Source organism: Cricetulus griseus, chromosome 9, assembly GCF_003668045.3.
Source record: "Cricetulus griseus strain 17A/GY chromosome 9, alternate assembly CriGri-PICRH-1.0, whole genome shotgun sequence".
Taxonomy (NCBI): Eukaryota; Metazoa; Chordata; class Mammalia; order Rodentia; family Cricetidae; genus Cricetulus; species Cricetulus griseus.
Window position 1 is genome coordinate 26,843,336 of NC_048602.1, and position 18,109 is coordinate 26,861,444.

An 18,109-nucleotide genomic window follows, 5' to 3' on the forward strand; every position below is an offset into this window, starting at 1 on the left:
GTGTGTGGATTTGGTTCTCTCCTTCTCCAGTGTGGCTTCTGGGGCATTGGGCTCACTGCATCAGGCTTGGAGGCAGGTGCCATTGTCCACATGATCCGTCTCACTGACGGACATTTTTAGAGTTTCATTCTGGGCCAAAACTTGCATCCTGCCCAGCAGGGGCTCTGTGAGGAAAAAGCTGGGAATTCATATTCCAATGTCATTGTCCTCTCCCTTTGGACATATGCAGGCTGACCTCAAAGACAGTAAGGTGGTCCCCATTACCCAACACCCACATTGCTGAGACAAGAACGCTCAGGAAGACTGAACCTGGAGAGGCAGAAGTGTTCATTCAAGTCTACACACCCTCCTCAGTGGATTAATTTCCTTATTGCCATCATGCAAACCTGAAAACAAGCTAAATGGAGGGAAGATTTATTGGCAGGATCATTGTGGAAGGGAGTGTGGCAACAGGGGGGTGAGGGGGGGGACATGAAGCCAGGACCTTCTTGTCTCTAAGGATTCAAAACCAGGGAGATTGGAATGATGGTCCAGCCACGGCATGGTGCCCTGTTGTCCCCACTCCATTAATCCTCTCTGGAAACACACCCAACAGACAGACAACGCCCTCAGAGGTGTGCTACGTTAATGCCCTAGCTGTCTCTCCATCTCTCCTCGACAAAAGACATTAACTGCTGTACCTATCATCCACCCTTCTTCTCTGTCAAGACATTGGAATCTTCCGTGTGGAAGGCATACTACCCCATGAGCTCCATCTTGTGATGTTATCTCATAATCGCAATGTCCACCTTCGTTCACACCACGAGCAGAAGAAGACAAAGATTACACAGAGCAGCAAGCAGCTCAGGCCAGGGTGACAGCTGGTAACCATCAGAGCTGCCTTTGACTAGCCACCTCGTCTCCCCCACGGCCTGCCTCCACACCCCATCCTCGGCTTATAGCTGTGTGCCACCACAGTGGGGTGATACAAGGTGAGAGTCCTGGGGAGACAGATGCCGAGGGACAAAGGTGCAGACCTGCATAGCCAACACATTGTTGGGGCTGGAGAGACCATCTGTCCAGTCAGAGAGGACACCAGCTTGGTTCCCAGCACCCAGGTTGAATGGTCACAACCATGCACAAGTCTAGTTCTAGGGGCTGCAACACCCTCGTCTAGACTCTGAGGTCACTGCACTCCTGTGTATGTGCACACACACAGACACTGGCATAGGAACACTGGTTAAAATAATTGCTTTGTTTTTCCAAGCAGAGTTACTGTGTCTAACAGCCCTGGATATCTTGGAACTCGGTCTGTAAACCAGACTGGCCTTGAACTCACAGAGAATCACCTACCTCTGCCTCCCCAGTGCTGGGATTAAAAGAGTGTACCACCACCAACGCCTGGCTATAAACTTTTTTTTTAAAGAAACACATTGTTGTGCCAACCTGTGAAATGACATGTTAGGGTATAGTGCACATCTCTGGAATCCCAACACTTGGGAGGCTTAGGCAGAGGTTTTGGAAATTTAAGGACAGCCATGCCATGGCGGCCCATGCACTTGGGAATCAGAGGCAGCTGGATCTCCAAGTTTGAGGCCAGTCTGGGCTATGGAGTGAGTTTCAGAACAGTCAGGGCTCCATAGAGAATCCTAGTCTCAAAAAAAGAGTAATATTTGAGGCAAAACAGGACTCATAGGAAAGATCTGTGGAATGGGAGAAATCCAATTAAAGTTAGTTCAGGGCCACAGTTCTGGGTGTGATGGCACATGGACTTGGAAGGCAGAGGCTGGCAGATCTCTGAGTTCAAGGCCAGCCTGGTAAATGGAGACAGTTTCAGGACAGCCAGGGTTGCACAGAAAAAACCCTGCCTCAAAAAAAAAAAATCAGAACCGAAAAAGGGAGGTGGTGACAGATGAGACTTGGTGGCTCACACCTCTTACCTTAAGAGAAGCAAGAGGAAGCAAAGGCAAGAGAATCACAAGTTCAAGGTCAGCCTGGTCTATCTATGCAGTACCACATCAGCCAAAGATATTACTATACCATGAGATCCCGACTCAAGGAAATTAAATAGATTAAAAAAAAAAAAACTCAGGACACTGCAACCTTGGCTCTGGCAGGTCCAACGTCTGAGGGATGCTGTGAACTTTGTGAACCCTTCCATGAAGGGTTCTTTGAAACAAGGATAAAGCTCCCTTCTGAATAAGCCGACACCCTCACTCATTCTGCAGTTTGCCAGTGTGGCGGTTTGAGTAACAAAGGCCCCACAGACTCATCTACTTGAAAGTTTAGTCTTCGGGTATGGCACTGATTGAGAAGGATTAAGTGTGGCTTTCTGGAGTAGGTGTGGCCTTGTTGAAGATAGTGTGTCATTGGGGTGGGCTTTGATTTTTTCCAAAAACCCCAAACAGACCCAGTGGCTCTGTCTTCCAGTTATGGAATTCTCAGCTACCTTGTCTGCCTGCTTGCAAGCAAGCCCCTATTAGATGCTCTCTCTCCTAAGAGTTGTCTAGGTCATGGTGTCTCTTCACAGCAATGGAACGCTGACTAAAACATACAGTGAAGTCAAAACTAGCGATTTCCCAGGGAAGCGGAAGAAAAAGGCTCTACTTCGCTGTATTTGCCATTCCCAGGGTATGCTTACTTGAACCATGGTTGGCTTCATGCCCCCAGTAAGATGCACTGAACCGAAATTTGGGGACATACTGGATAGGGCTCTGGAGTGGTGGGCAGAAGGCTCAGAACTTCAAGGTCATCTTTCGCTACTCACCACTTTGGAGCCAGCCTGGATCCATGAGATTCTGTTTCAAAATGAAAAGAGAAAATGGATCTAGGTTGTAAGCATTTCCACTGTACAGTTCAGCAATGATCAAGCTGTTGGCAGAAGATCTCCAGAAAACACGGGCACTCCAACATCTGAGAACGACTCCAAGGGGTGGGCTATAGGGTGCTCATCTCCCACGAACAAAGCACCCATTTGAGCCCCTGCACTGAATGTCGGGGTACATGCCTGCAGCCCCAGAACTTAGGAGGTGGAGGCAGAAGGATCAAAAGTTCCAGGGTGTCTTCTCTGGCTACCCTATGAGTTCAAGACTAGCCAAGCTTCATGAGGCCCTGTTTGGAAACAATTCCAATCCAGGTGGGGTACGAATCTCCAATTGTAACACCTGGGATACAGAAGCAGGGGGACCCAAAAAAATTGAGGACCTACTACCTATCCAGGAACACTCTGTCGTAAATAATGAATAGGAATTCTCAGAAGAAATGCATTTCCACCATATAGCTGGGACAAGGATAAGTGACACCAAAAACATAGGAAATAGAAAATGTCCAGTGGCAAGTAGTGGCTTTTGGATCCTTAGTTTACAAATTCAATTTAAAGGCCAGGTAGTGGTGGCACAGACCTTTAATCCCAGCACTTGGGAGGCAGAGACAGGCAGATCTCTGAGTTTGAGGCCAGCCTGGTTCCGTGGTTAAGAGCACCAGCTGCTCTTCCAGAGGACCTAGGTTGAATTTCAATACCCACAGAGCAGCTCGCAACTGTTACTCCAGTTCCAGAGAATCTGATGGCCTCTTCTGGCCTCTGTATGCACCAAGCACACAAGTGGTACCCAGCTATACATGCAGGCCAACACTCATACACATAACAAAACAAAAATATTCACTCAAAGGGGGCTGGAGAGATGGCTCAGAGGTTAAGAGCACTGGCTGCTCTTCCAGAGGTCCTGAGTTCAATTCCCAGCGACCACATGGTGGCTCACAACCCTCTGTAATGAGATCTGGTGCCCTCTTCTGGCCTGCAGGGACACATGCAGACAGAACACTGTATATGTAATAAATAAATCTTAAAAAAAAAAATTCACTCACAAAAACATGTACATTTTCACCTATATGATAACACAAAACGCCATCACAAGGTCGATACTCCCTTCCCAAGGTCGATACTTCCTTTGCAGGAAAGGGCGGCAGCTGTGTGGAACAGCATGACCACCTCTGACAACCCCTTGGGATGCTGCTGAGCCAAAGAGCAAATCAACCCCAGTCTTCGGGCTGTGGAGACTCCAGCCTGCCCACCGTGATCACTGCACCACTCACAATGACAGTGTGGTGTGTGCCGTGCGGTACTAAGCGCCCATTACAACAAAGCCCTCCCTTTCTTAGGACCCCAGACAGCATGCGTGTCCTCCCTGTGTGGAATTCAGACAGGAGACGGGGCTTGGAGTGGAGGAATAAGGGAAGGAGGAACCGGAGCAGAAGAGATAAACATGACCAGGGCGCGGGTGGGGTAGAGAGCTTGCCTAGCGGGCCTCCATGCCCAGTGCCGCACAAATGGTGGCACCCACCAGTAACCCAGGGAGAGAAGTCAGAGGGATCAGAAGTTCAAGGTCATTTGCAAGCTACAAGGAGGGTTCAAGGCCATACTGGGCTAGAAGACTGAACAATGCAAATTATATGTACTTATTAAAAGATTTGTAACAATTCCATCACTTTGCTTTAATTACTTAATAAAAGAGAAGAAAGAGGAAGGAAGATGATGGTGATGACGGTGATGGTGAGGATTTGAGGGCCAGCAAGGTGACTCGGGCGGGGTAAAGGTAGAGGTTCCTGCCACTAAACTAACCGCCCTGAGAGTTTGATCCCAGGCCCCTCATGCTGGCAGTTACAGAGCTGACAACCTCCAAGCCCTGACACACACACACACTAAATCAAAATATATTCAAACCCGTCCGCACGTTCGCCCGGTTCGCGGTCCTGATGAGGCCGAGCGGGTTGGCTGTCCCACGGTCGCTGCCCCTCGTGCACACAATATTTAGAGGCATCTCAGGCGACAGGAGGACCACCCTCTCCTCGGCCCTCGAGGACGGGATCAGAGGACGCCGCCTCCTTTGCTGCGTGGCTAGGGCCACACCGGGTGGGTGCCAGGGCAGGGGCAGGGCGGGGAGGACCAGAGATGCTCCTGGTCGGTATTTAGTTGCCCCGGGGCAAAATTTACTCCCTAGCGCTGCTGGAGGAGGAGCGGAACCAACGCCTGCCGCCTGCACCTCGGGCCGCAACAGCCAGGGGGCGCAAGCGTGCCTTTGGGAAGCCGGCCGAGTAATTGGCTTCTCGGGGCGCCAATGGGCTGCAGCGGCTCGCTAAGGCTCGTCCAATGAGACCACGCGGGGGTTCCTCTGCAACCAATGGGACTTCGAGTCTCGGGGCCAGGCCGGCCCCGCCTTCCGTGCCTTCTGGAGCCTCCCCAGGAACGCGGCACACGGTACCGGTCGCCGTCGAAGCTGGGCGTGCGGAGGACGCGCTGCGGTCTGAGACACCTTTGTGGCCTTAAAAAAAGAAAGAGGAGGGTGGAGGGCTCGTATCCCCCCCCACCCCAGCCTGAGGATGCAAGGAGGAAGGAGGGAGCGTGGGCGGGGCTCCTGAAGGGAGAGGACAGACTGAGGGACCCCCAGGTCTCGGGGAGGAGAGCTGGCAACGTGGACTCCTGGGTCTGAGGGAGGGAGGAAGGTTGGGGCGCTGGCACCCAGCATCCTGGGTCTGAGAGAGATGGTTTAGGGTCTGGCCTGGCTACTAGGTCTGAGGGAGGAGGGCTGGAGGCCTGGAGACTCCTGGGTCTGAGGGAGGGAGGGAGGAAGGTTGGGGGTCTGGCACCCAGCATCCTGGGTCTGAGAGAGATGGTTTAGGGCCTGGCCTGGCTACTGGGTCTGAGGGAGGAGGGCTGGAGGCCTGGAGACTCCTGGGTCTGAGGGAGGGAGGAAGGTTGGGGGTCTGGCACCCAGCATCCTGGGTCTGAGAGAGACAGGTTAGGGTCTGGCCTGGCTACTAGGTCTGAGGGAGGAGGGCTGGAGGCCTGGAGACTCCTGGGTCTGAGGGAGGGAGGAAGGTTGGGGGTCTGGCACCCAGCATCCTGGGTCTGAGAGAGACAGGTTAGGGTCTGGCCTGGCTACTAGGTCTGAGGGAGGAGGGCTGGAGGCCTGGAGACTCCTGGGTCTGAGGGAGGGAGGAAGGTTGGGGCGCTGGCACCCAGCATCCTGGGTCTGAGAGAGATGGTTTAGGGTCTGGCCTGGCTACCAGGTCTGAGGGAGGAGGGCTGGAGGCCTGGAGACTCCTGGGTCTGAGGGAGGGAGGAAGGAAGGTTGGGGGTCTGGCACCCAGCATCCTGGGTCTGAGAGAGACAGGTTAGGGTCTGGCCTGGCTACTAGGTCTGAGGGAGGAGGACTGGAGGCCTGGAGACTCCTGGGTCTGAGGGAGGGAGGAAGGTTGGGGGGTCTGGCACCCAGCATCCTGGGTCTGAGAGAGATGGTTTAGGGTCTGGCCTGGCTACTAGGTCTGAGGGAGGAGGGCTGGAGGCCTGGAGACTCCTGGGTCTGAGGGAGGGAGGGAGGAAGGTTGGGGCGCTGGCACCCAGCATCCTGGGTCTGAGAGAAACAGGTTAGGGTCTGGCCTGGCTACTAGGTCTGAGGGAGGAGGGCTGGAGGCCTGGAGACTCCTGGGTCTGAGGGAGGGAGGGAGGAAGGTTGGGGGTCTGGCACCCAGCATCCTGGGTCTGAGAGAGACAGGTTAGGGTCTTGGCCTGGCTACTAGGTCTGAGGGAGGAGGGCTGGAGGCCTGGAGACTCCTGGGTCTGAGGGAGGAAGGAAGGTTGGGGGTCTGGCACCCAGCATCCTGGGTCTGAGAGAAACAGGTTAGGGTCTAGCCTGGCTACTAGGTCTGAGGGAGGAGGGCTGGAGGCCTGGAGACTCCTGGGTCTGAGGGAGGGAGGAAGGAAGGTTGGGGGTCTGGCACCCAGCATCCTGGGTCTGAGAGAGACAGGTTAGGGTCTGGCCTGGCTACTAGGTCTGAGGGAGGGAGGAAGGAAGGTTGGGGGTCTGGCACCCAGCATCCTGGGTCTGAGAGAGACAGGTTAGGGTCTGGCCTGGCTACTAGGTCTGAGGGAGGAGGGCTGGAGGCCTGGAGACTCCTGGGTCTGAGGGAGGAAGGAAGGTTGGGGCGCTGGCACCCAGCATCCTGGGTCTGAGAGAGATGGTTTAGGGTTTGGCCTGGCTACTAGGTCTGAGGGAGGAGGGCTGGAGGCCTGGAGACTCCTGGGTCTGAGGGAAGGAGGAAGGTTGGGGGTCTGGCACCCAGCATCCTGGGTCTGAGAGTGATGGTTTAGGGTCTGGCCTGGCTACTAGGTCTGAGGGAGGAGGGCTGGAGGCCTGGAGACTCCTGGGTCTGAGGGAGGGAGGAAGGAAGGTTGGGGGTCTGGCACCCAGCATCCTGGGTCTGAGAGAGATGGTTTAGGGTCTGGCCTGGCTACTAGGTCTGAGGGAGAAGGGCTGGAGGCCTGGAGACTCCTGGGTCTGAGGGAGGGAGGAAGGAAGGTTGGGGGTCTGGCACCCAGCATCCTGGGTCTGAGAGAGACAGGTTAGGGTCTGGCCTGGCTACTAGGTCTGAGGGAGGAGGGCTGGAGGCCTGGAGACTCCTGAGTCTGGAGGGGGGGGACCACGGTCTGGCTACTGTGTCTGAGGAAAGAGGCTAGGGTCTGGTCTGACTTCTGGGCCTGAGAGAGGAGAGAGCTATGGGCCTGGAGCCCTAGGTCTGAGGGCGAAGGGCTGGCTGAGTTTGAGAGAGGAGGCTGGGCCCTCAGCCTCTATTCTGAGGGGGGTTGGGGGGAGGCTTGAGTGTCTGAGGAAGGAGAACTGGATTCTCTTCCACTAGGTCTCTTAGGAGCACTGGGTTCCGGACTTTGGGTCTGAAGGAGGAGCCTGGGTACTTCTGTATCGAGGAGTGGAATTCAGCAGTCTCTTGAGTCTGAGGGAATAGGCTGACTGCCCTTTGGGGGCGGGGTGAAGTAGCTTTTAAACTGCTGAATTCTAGGATGAACAGAGCAGTTCCCTCAGAATTTGAGTCCTTGTGAAACTGGGTCCTACGGGCTGAGATACTGAGGCCTTGAGAGATCTGCTGTGGATCTGAACCTCCGAGGCTTAAGGCAGAGGGCTCCCAGGGCTACTCTCCTGTATCTACACACTGAAGAAAGAGTGTTGCCAAAACCTTGTCAGCTATCCATGGCTGGGTCTTAGAACTATGGAAATTAGGCACAATAAACGTGTGACTTTGCTGGTAACACGCAAGGCACTTGAGGGCAGACTTCATGGCCTTGCGTGCCATAAATCTCCCACAAAGTGGACGCTTAGAGAAAACTGAGATCTAATCCCTGTCTGTCTGCTTGAATTGTCTCCTGTTCTCCTTTAGTTCCTAGGTCCTGGTCAGCTCTTCCCAGATTGAGAAGCCATGGCAGGCTGCTGTGTCCAGCATTTGCTGTTCCTCCTCCTGCTGGGAGCCTCCCACTGGACGTGTATGTGTGGGACCTAGAGCGAGCAGCTGGTTCCACAGAGGGTGGATTTATGGCGGGAAGAGATCACCCCACGGAGAAGAGCAATTGATTATTTTTTATCCCATCTTCCCAGTGGCCCAAAGTCTACACTGTGCAGTGAGTAAAGTCCTGCGTTTAGAAGACGATCCAAGCCGAACCTTTAACTGGACTTCAAAGCCTGGCAAGGTTGAGAAGTGCAGTCCTGGAGAACTTTGCCAGGAGACTGTGCTGTTGATTAAAGCAGGTAGAGTTGGATCCAGTTTTACTGATTCTCCTTGCTGGGTGACGGCAGTCCAGCTACACAGGGTTACATTTATTACCAACGTCGAAACCCTATGGCAGTGTAGATGGGGGTTGGAACGCTAGCTTGGTCAGTAAGGCACTCGCCTTGAGTACATCAGGATCTCAGTTGAATCCCCAGAGAGCCAGCACATGAAAATGCCACGTGTGGCGGCATGAATTTGCAACCCCAGCACTGGAGAGGCAGAGACAGAGGGATCCCTTGGGCTTGAGGAAGAGGGTAGCCGTGTTGTCTGCTCTCTCTCCCAGCTAAGCTTTAGGCCCGCCATCCACCTTCTCTACTCCCTGTCTCACAGAGGGAACCAAGACTGCTGTTTTGGCCAGTAAGGGTTGTGCCTCTCAAGAAACGGAAGCAGTGACTTTCATCCAGTACGCCCCCCCTCCTGGGTTGATTGCTATCTCCTACAGTAACTACTGCAACAACAGCCTCTGCAACAACAGCAAGAACGTATCCCTATTCTGGAAACCACCAGACACCACAGGTACCTGGGGAGTGGGGGGATGAGCAGGTCTCTCTTCTCTCGGGTTTCTGCTTGGCGTGGGCCTCGGGGAGCCAAATGCAGAAGATTCCCCTGGTCTCCATGGTCCCTTTCTGAGCCCTCCCCGTGGCAGAGGGACATCAGATAGTAAAGGCTGCGCTGTCAACCGGGGGGGGGGGGGTGTTCACTCAGCAATAAGGAGTCTCCATAAGTTGCTGAGCAGATGGTGGCATTCATTTCAACAGTTGTGGGTTCTTCATTGCCAGGTGGCAAGAATCCAGTCCCCCAGTTTGGCCTCCAGGCCTGCAGTCACCTGACCGACTTGCCCCTCTTTTGTGCCTTATGTTGTATCTTAGACGTGCAGTCACACTTTTAACACACTATAGATGGGTCAGTAGGTAAAGCACTTGCCCTACAGGCCTGAGGACCTGCATTGCATTTCCCAGGGCACACATAAACCTGCCAGGCATGGCACCATGAGTTTGTAATCCCAGCTCTCAGAGGTGGAGGGGGATGGGAGGATCCTTTGGGTGTCCTGACCAACCAGGCTGGCCTAATTGGTGGGCACCAGGGCAGTGAGAGAGCCTTACTCAAAGGAAGTGGATAGCATCCCTGAGGACACCTGAGGTTGTCCTCTAGCCCCCACACCCATGCATGCGCCCACACGCAAATGCTCACACACCCATACCACATACACTTAAAAAAAAGATTGTTTTTCTTAATGTAGATGTTACAGGTCATAAAAAAAAAAAGCCAGTGACATGTCCTCCCTCACCCTGCCCCATCTCTGCCTCAAGCCCATGCTCATATAACAGCCTTCTTCTCAGTTCGGATCTCAGCTCCTGGAAGGTGCTCACTGAGGCATCTTAGGTAGCTGGTGTCCTCTATTTCTTTACCTGTACCTTGAGTGCAGTACTGAGTTGTGATATCACTGATTACCCACAAATCTTTCTGCTAGAACTGTTCTTTCAACTCTGTCACGGGGGTAGGCCGGGTGTGGAATTTATGTGGTCTCTGGGGTTTCTTATAGTGTGTGTGGGTGCGTGCGTGCGTGCGTGCGTGTACTCATGCATGTATGTAGAAGTCATGGTAGCTGTGGTCTTTTTAGTGTGTGTGTGTGTGTGTGTGTGTGTGTGTGTGTGTTCATGCATGCACATGTGTGGAAGTCGGACATGTTAGAGAGTTGGTTTTCTTCCTCCACCTATGTTTGGGTGTGGAGGATTGAACCCAGGTCTCAAGGCTTGCACAATAAGTGCCTGTACCTGCTGCACCATCTCAACAGCCCCGTGGCTGAGGTTCCGAAAAGAAAATCAGCTGGGGAAAAGGGTAAGCGGGACTCAGTAGTGGGTTGGTTAGTGTGATCTCTACATGTCCCAGGTGGGGAGAGAAGGCTGCCAGGACAGGCTCCTCCAGGAGGTGGATACAGCCTTAACTCTCCCTCTCTTTGTCTTCATCCAGCAACTTCCAGTATATCATCAGAAGCCTTCCAATGCCCAACATGTGTGGCTCTGGGGTCCTGTTCCAGTGCCCCCGTTATGCCCTGTGCCAACAGTACAACTCAGTGCTATGAAGGAAAACTTGAGCTCTCCGGAGGTAAAGGCCCCTCAAGGTTCTGACACTTGGGGATCCAGAGGTGAGGGAAGACTGGGCTCACCGTTCCCTAAACTTCTGTCTCTGTCGCCCCATCCCCTCTGGCTCATAGGAGGGATGGACTCCGTTGTGCATGTTAAAGGCTGTACCACTGTGATTGGCTGCAGACTGATGGCTACAATGGACTCAGTGGGACCCATGACAGTCAAGGAGACCTGCAGCTACCACCCGATCCTTCAGCCCAGAAAGGCAGAAGAAAGTCGGGCCTCGTGGATGCTCACCTCACTGTGGATGCTGGAACTAGTGCTGCCAGCAGTGATGGTGGCCCTCGCCCAGATACCCTGAGAGGGCACTGTGGGGGGTCTGTGTCCCAAACTCTAGGCTTTTGGCTAGGAGGAAGCCGCCTGTCTGCTGGCCACCAATTGGAAGAATGGGGTAGGGGTGGGGCTTGAGGAGCAGAGAAATAGGATGTGTATTTGACACAAAAAATAAACTTAGTGCTTTTCTATTAGATCTTGTGTGTGATGAGGGGAGAGAGGAGAGGGAGTCCAAGGACAATTTTCAGAAGTGAGCTTTCTCCTTCCACCATGTGGGTCCCAGGGCATCAAACTCAGGTCATCGGGCTTGGTGGCCAGCACTTTTATCCACTGAGCCTTTCCACCTACCCAGAGTTGTCATTTGTGTAGGCTTCAAGCCATGCAGTGGGGTTTCAGTGCTGAAGAGGGCACTGCTAATGTGTTGTCTAACACACGTTTTCCTGGTAAGGAAACAATTTGGATAAATTTGAATTTCTCCCATTCCCATAACTATAGGCAAAGCCAGGCAAGATGGTACATGGTTGTACTTGCAGTACTCAGGGTGTATCAGGCCAACCTGCTGACATAGCAAGACCCTGATCAGAAAACTGCTGGATGGGGGTGGCGCACACCTTTAATCTCAGCACTCCAGAGGCAGAGGCAGAGGCAGGTGGATCCCTGGGAGTTTCAGGCCAGCCTGGTCTCCAGAGTGAATTCCAGGCCAACCAGGACGACATAGTGAGACCATATAGCAAATATATATACATATATAAAAAGAGAGAGATGTACACACACAGAGACAGACAGACAGACAGAGAGAGAGAGAGAGAGAGAGAGAGAGAGAGAGAGAGAGAACCAAGAAATGACTTTGGACAGAGCCAGGACATAAACATAGGTATTTGACCAAAAGTCTTGATTTTTTTTTTCTTTTACTCTAATATGTTCATCTCTCTGTAGGATTCCCAGCCTAATCTTTTTTGTTGTCATTTTTTGTTTTTTGAAACGGCTGGCCAGGGGCTCACTATGTAAACCAAACTGACCTCAATTTCACAGAGATGCACCTGCCTCTGCCTCCAGAGTTAGATTTTTTTTTTTTTTTTTGGTTTTTTGAGACAGGGTTTCTCTGTGGCTTTGGCGGTTGTCCTGGCACTCACTCTTGTAGACCAGGCTGGTCTCAAACTCACAGAGATCCGCCTGCCTCTGCCTCTGCCTCTGCTTCCTGACTGCTGGGATTAAAGGTGTGTGCCACCACTGCCCAGCCTGAGTTAGATTTTCTAATACAATATTTTTAATAATTCCTTGAGAATTTTATACATGCAATAATTCACCTGTCCATCTTCTCTCCCTAACCCTTCCAGACCCATCCCCACCTCCCTGCCCCTTCCCAACTTCATGTCCTGGTTTGCTGTCGTTTAGATAATGAAAGGCTTCCATTTTTCGATGCCCCATACTCCTGTGTGGGGGCCAACCCCGGGACTCTACCAGGGGCCACACCCTTAAAACTGACTCCCTCCCCTAGCAGCCATCTAATGTCCCTTCTCAGCTAAAGATTGGGGGCTTGTGAACCCCTCCCTGCTCCACACGGCAGCGTCGACTGGCTTGATCCTGTGCAGACACCCACAGCTGCTGGAGGGTCCTGAGTGCAGTGGTCCTATCCTGTCCACAAGGCAGTTTCTCTCTGGTCCTCTGGGTCTTAGAATCTTTCCACCCTCCTCCCCAACAATGGTCCCTGAGCCTTGAGGATAGGAGCGTGATACAGATGGCCCATTTGAGACGGAGCACGCCACAGACACATTCTCCACAGTTTGACCACTTTCGAGAAGTCTGTGTTAATGTGCTGGCTAGTTTTTTTATCAACTTGACACAAGCTAAAGTCATCTGAGAGGAGGGCACTTCGATTAAGAAAATGCCGTCACATGACTGAGCTGTAGGCATGTACTTAGCCCATTGTGGGTGGTGCCATCCCTGGCCTGGTGGTCCTGGGTTCTGTAAGAAAGACTGGGCAAGCCATGAGAGCAAGCCAGTAAAGCAGCTCCCCTTCTATGGCCTCTGCATCAGCTTCTACCTCTAGGTTCCTGTGCTGTTTGATCCTGCCCTGGCTTCCTTCAGTGATAGACTATGATAAATAAACCCTTTCCCTCCCGGCTTGCCCCCTAGATCATGGTGTTTTCATCAAAGCAACAGAAACCCTAAGAGTTAACCACAGTCCACTGCACAAAGGAACTTTGTGGGGGAAGGGGCAGCAGTCAGCTCATGAGCGAGCATGGGCGCTCTCTCTCTCTCTCTCTCTCTCTCTCTCTCTCTCTCTGTCTCTGTCTCTCTCTGTCTCTGTCTCTGTCTCTGTCTCTCCTCCTCTCCCCCTCTCCCTCCCACTCAGAGAACCTAAGTTCAGTTTGTACCACAAACAGGATGTTGTGCCAGGGGAGCCCAGAGACTAACCCAAAGAGTCGTCACTCTGATGCAAAAGCAAAAGGTTTCTTTTTATTTCAAGCTGGCCAGCTAGGATCTCACTGCATGGCGGACAAATGAGATGCCACCCAGTCAAAAAGAGAAGCTTTTAAAGGGGCAGACCATAAGGTTGAAGGCTACACATTTCAGAGTTTCCATGGTTACTTAAGGTCATACAAAGTACAGAGTCAGTAACTATACATTTTAAGGGAGATACATTTGACTGAGATAAGACAGGCTTGTAGGGTTACAGGGTCACAGGGTCTGTCAGTTATCCCTTGGGCTGGGGGACCTTTATGACCAGCAATCAGCAAAGGAATGTTAACAGCAGTAGTGGACAGTTACCTCCCCTTCTCTGAGAGCAGGGGATCAGGTGCCAGCCATGGCACTCCTGATTTAAGGAGTTAAATTTTCCTTTTCCACTAGATGTCCCCTTTTCAGGGCCTAAGTTTTTTAAACTGTTATGAATTTGAATTTTTGGTCCCTCAAGGACAGCTCACCATCCCCTGGAGCTAGGGGCCCACAAGAGAGCCAACGACTTCTGACCTTCAAGGGCTCACATGCACACTTGTAATTAAAATAAAACCTTATTTTAGAAGGGAAAACTTAGAGGATGCCTGAGAGCTGTGCTACTTTATGGGTGTAGAGATAAGAATTTGGAGAGCTTTCCAAATAAGCTTTTGCTTATGCCTGAACTTGAAAAAATGAGAGCAGCGGAAGAGATGGCTCAGTGCTTAAGAGTGCTTACTCCTCTTGCAGAGGACCGGAGTTGGTCCCCAGCACCCATGTCCAGCAGGTCGCCACCATTTGTAACTCCAGAAGATCCCTAACGCACACATGAAGATTTTCAAGTTAAATTTTGAGTGTTGGGAATAAAATATATGTCTAATTTATCCTTATACCTCCATGCCTGTTGTTTGTTTGTTTGTTTGTTTGTTTGTTTGTTTGAGCAAGCCCAGGGCCTGCCAAGTGAGCTATACATCAAGCCACGACATCTGAGACACCCTGATAATAAGGCAGGCTGAGTAGGTTAGGGAAACTGAGCCGTGGCGCTGAGATTCCATCTCCTGACACAAGGTGGCGCTCCTCTTCTCCCTCGGGTCTGCACAGCTGAAACCAACATGGGAAACCTGGGTGTTGGAGACAGTTGCATACCATAAGTGAAATGCCGCCAAATGACTCAGGCCCCACTTCTGAATGGTGTGGTTACAGTCCCGGCTCTGCCGTTTCCCAGCCATGTGACCCTTAACCTTGATTTACTTCCTACACGGCTTGTATGGTCGCTGTTGCTGTCGTTGGTGTTCCGTTAATTCTAATAAAGTCATTAGGATATCACCTGCGTGTTAGCTTTCTGTTGCTGTGATGAAACACCTGGGAGGACCAACTCGTAAAGAAGAAAGGTTTGTGTGACTCATGGGTTCAGATACTCAGGGTGGCTTTTCCCTGGGGCAGCACAAATGCCCTCGACTGTGAGCACATGGCAGGTCTCTTCTCATGGCTTCCAGAAAGCAAAACAGAGAGGAAGAGGTCAGAGCGTGCCCCGAACCTCTTCGATGGCACACCTTCACCGTGACTTCCTTTCCCTGGGTCTCATCAGCCTCCTAAGGGCACTACAGCCTGGGGAGTGGGCGACTAACACACATCCTGCAGGAGAGACTTCCTGAAAGACCCGCTCGGAATGCCCCTGAGCCCCCTGCCCCGAAGCTGCCGGGGCCTCCCAAGCCTTCACCCCGGCAGGGCTCGCGCCCCCGGCCCGCCCCGCCTGGCACCGCGCCTCGGGGCTGGGGCCGAGCAACGAGCACCAGGTGGGCAGGCCCGAGAACGAGCACCAGGTAGGCTGGCCCGAGAACGAGCACCAGGTGGGCCGTCACGAGGGCGAGCACCAGGTGGGCCGGCACGAGAACAAACACCAAGTGAGCCGGCCTGGAGCCCTGCCCCTGAGCCCCGCCCGATGAGAAACTCTCCGTCCCAAGGTCTCCGCCCCCAAGGTCAGCCATCTGGACACGGAGGGAGGGGGAATTGAGTCTGTTGTACCAGACACCAGACCTTGAGAATATGCTGATCTGGAATGGCTCTGTGCCTCATTTGAACCATCCAATAGAATCCCTGCTCCTAGCTTGCGCCTTTTTCCCTATATAAGGACCCCTTTCCCTTGGCTCGGGGCGCTTGGCCTCAGAAAAGCTAAGTCGCCCCGGGTACCCGAGTCTCCAATAAAGCCTCTTGTTTTTTGCATCCAGTTCGTGGCCTCGCTGATTCCTGGGTGTGGGTCTCCCTCTACAAAAGTACCTCTTCGGGGGTCTTTCATTCCAAACCGGAGAAACTTGACGCAGTAAAAGCTCGGAGTCTTTTCTGAGTGTATATGAAGAAAAGAAACGTCTTCTGTCCCACCTACTTGTGAGACCCGAGGGAGGAGGGTCACATGACATGTTCAAGACCAGCCTCTGTAACTTTGTGAGACTCCCTCAAACTACAAACATTTTTAAAAAGAAAGAAGGAAAGAAAGAGAAAGAAAGAAAAAGAAAGAAAGAAAAAGAAAGGAGGAAGGAAAGAAAGAAAGGCGGTGTACTTCAGAAGCAGAATAGATGGAATGAATGGACTGGGAGCATGACTCAGTAATAGAACACCTGACTATAATCCCCCCAGTGAGGGGCTGGGGGCGTGGCTCAGTAATAGAACACCTGACTATAATCCCCCCAGTGAGGGGCTGGGGGCGTGGCTCAGTGGTAGAGCCCCTACCTAGAATCACCCAGTGAAGGGCTGGGGGCGTGGCTCAGTGGTAGAGCCCCTGCCTAGAATCCCCCAGTGAGGGTCTGGGGGCGTGGCTCAGTGGTAGAGCCCCTGCCTAGAATCCCCCAGTGAGGGGCTGGGGGCGTGGCTCAGTGGTAGAGCCCCTGCCTAGAATCCCCCAGTGAGGGCTGGGGCGTGGCTCAGTGGTAGAGCCCCTGCCTAGAATCCCCCAGTGAGGGTCTGGGGGCGTGGCTCAGTGGTAGAGCCCCTGCCTAGAATGCCCCAGTGAGGGTCTGGGGGCGTGGCTCAGTGGTAGAGCCCCTGCCTAGAATCCCCCAGTGAGGGGCTGGGGCCGTGGCTCGGCGGTAGAGCCCCTGCCTAGCCTGTTCAAGGCTCTGAGACCTGTCCCCAATACCAAAATAAATGCGTTGTCAATTCCTTGTTTAGTGCTCTGTGACAGTTATAATCTCCCTTGTGAGTGCTGGGAATTGAACTTAGGTCCTCTGGAGGAGCACCCAGTGACCTACTTCCTGTTTCCTCCAGCCAGGTGCCTTCTCCCAAAGTTCATGAACCTCTGCAAATAACACAATCAGCCGAGGACAAAGTGTCCCTCTGGAGACATTGCAGATTTATACAAACTCCCTACATGAGACGTTCCAGAACATTGCAGATTTATACAAACTCCCTACATGAGACGTTCCAGAGTCAATGATGAAGGTTCCAGACATCAGGGGAAATGCCCAAGACTCTGTGAAGGAGGGAGATGGGGCCTTCTTTCCAAGTTGTGCACTGTCCTCATGTCACACCTGGGGGGAGTGGTCTCTGTGTTAGGGTTAAGTGCCGGGCATGGCCGTGCACACTGTAATCCCAGCCCTTGGAGGCAGGAGCATGGTGAGTGCAAGGCCAGCCTGGGCTTGTGTCCAAGGGAATGACTGAGTCAACAAGTGATGTTTTAAAAAGGGGTTAGGTGGCTGGGGATGACTGAGCAGTTAGAAGCCCTTGCCGCACTTGTAGAGGACCCGAGTTCAGGTGCCAGCACCCGCATTAGGCAGCTCACAAATCCAACACCAGGGAACCTGATGTCCTCTTCTGGCCTCCTTGGCCCCCACACACATGCCTAACTCCCCTACATACTCTGTAAAAAAAAATAAATAAATAAGAATAGAGAAGAGTTATATGTTGCTGCACAGTATCCAGCCAGGGAGATGGCTCCAAGAGATGGCACGTCTTGTTGTGTAAGCATGAAGACATGAGTTCACATCCCCGTAGCCCCACATGCCTATAACTCCAGTGCTGTGCTGGGGTGGAGACGGGAGGAGGGCTGGGACTTGCTGGCCACCAGCCTAGCTCCCAGTTCAGGGAGAGACCCTGTCTCAAGGGAATAAGGGGCAGAACCTTGGAATGCACCTGACATCTTCCTTTGGCCTCTGTGTCTTCACACAGATGAATGCACCAGGCACCTGTGTGCATGCAACACACACCCTTCTCTTTCCAGCACTCAGGAGCACACACATTAAGAGAAGGGGAGGAACCAGCACACAAGACCCAAGCAAAACTGTAAAGACGTCAATCCTCAAGTACTGGATCCTCACTGTATTTCCTGCAAAGCCTTCATTTAATCCTCACAAACCCCTATGGCGCGGAAGCAGAGACAGGCAAGGGGAACAGGCTCTGGTAACTTATGTCTGATTACTAAAGTATAGGGGCATAAAGCAGACTGTCCAGAATCATGTGGCCTGTGAAGGCCACGCCCCCAGCCCCTCACTGGGGGATTCTAGGCAGGGACTGGAGAGGTGGCTCAGTGGTTCAGAGCACTGTCTGCTCTTCCAGAGGACCAAGGTTCAATTCCCAGCAGCCATGTAGCAGCTCACACTGTCTGTAACTCCTGCTTCAGGGAATCCAATGTCCTCTTCTGGCTTCCAGGGGCACACACACATACATAC

At 52.7% G+C, this 18,109-nt stretch overlaps 1 protein-coding gene across 1 annotated transcript; it reads left to right on the forward strand.

Moving 5' to 3' along the window:
- Positions 1 to 8,244: 8,244 nt before the first annotated feature.
- Positions 8,245 to 11,040, forward strand: Tex101 (testis expressed 101). The gene is made up of 5 exons (XM_027431132.2): positions 8,245 to 8,308; positions 8,421 to 8,570; positions 8,923 to 9,108; positions 10,564 to 10,698; positions 10,808 to 11,040. The coding sequence occupies exons 1-5, from the start codon at positions 8,245 to 8,247 to the stop codon at positions 11,038 to 11,040; spliced, it is 768 nt and encodes a 255-aa protein (XP_027286933.1).
- Positions 11,041 to 18,109: the final 7,069 nt, after the last annotated feature.

Excerpts from the sequence above, each read along its gene's own strand:
- Tex101 (XM_027431132.2), top strand. The coding sequence starts at position 8,245 with ATGGCAGGCTGCTGTGTCCAGCATTTGCTGTTCCTCCTCCTGCTGGGA. Across the intron at positions 8,309-8,420 it reads GGGAGCCTCCCACTGGACGT|TGGCCCAAAGTCTACACTGT; the intron begins GTATGTGTGGGA and ends CCATCTTCCCAG. Across the intron at positions 10,699-10,807 it reads AAAACTTGAGCTCTCCGGAG|GAGGGATGGACTCCGTTGTG; the intron begins GTAAAGGCCCCT and ends TCTGGCTCATAG.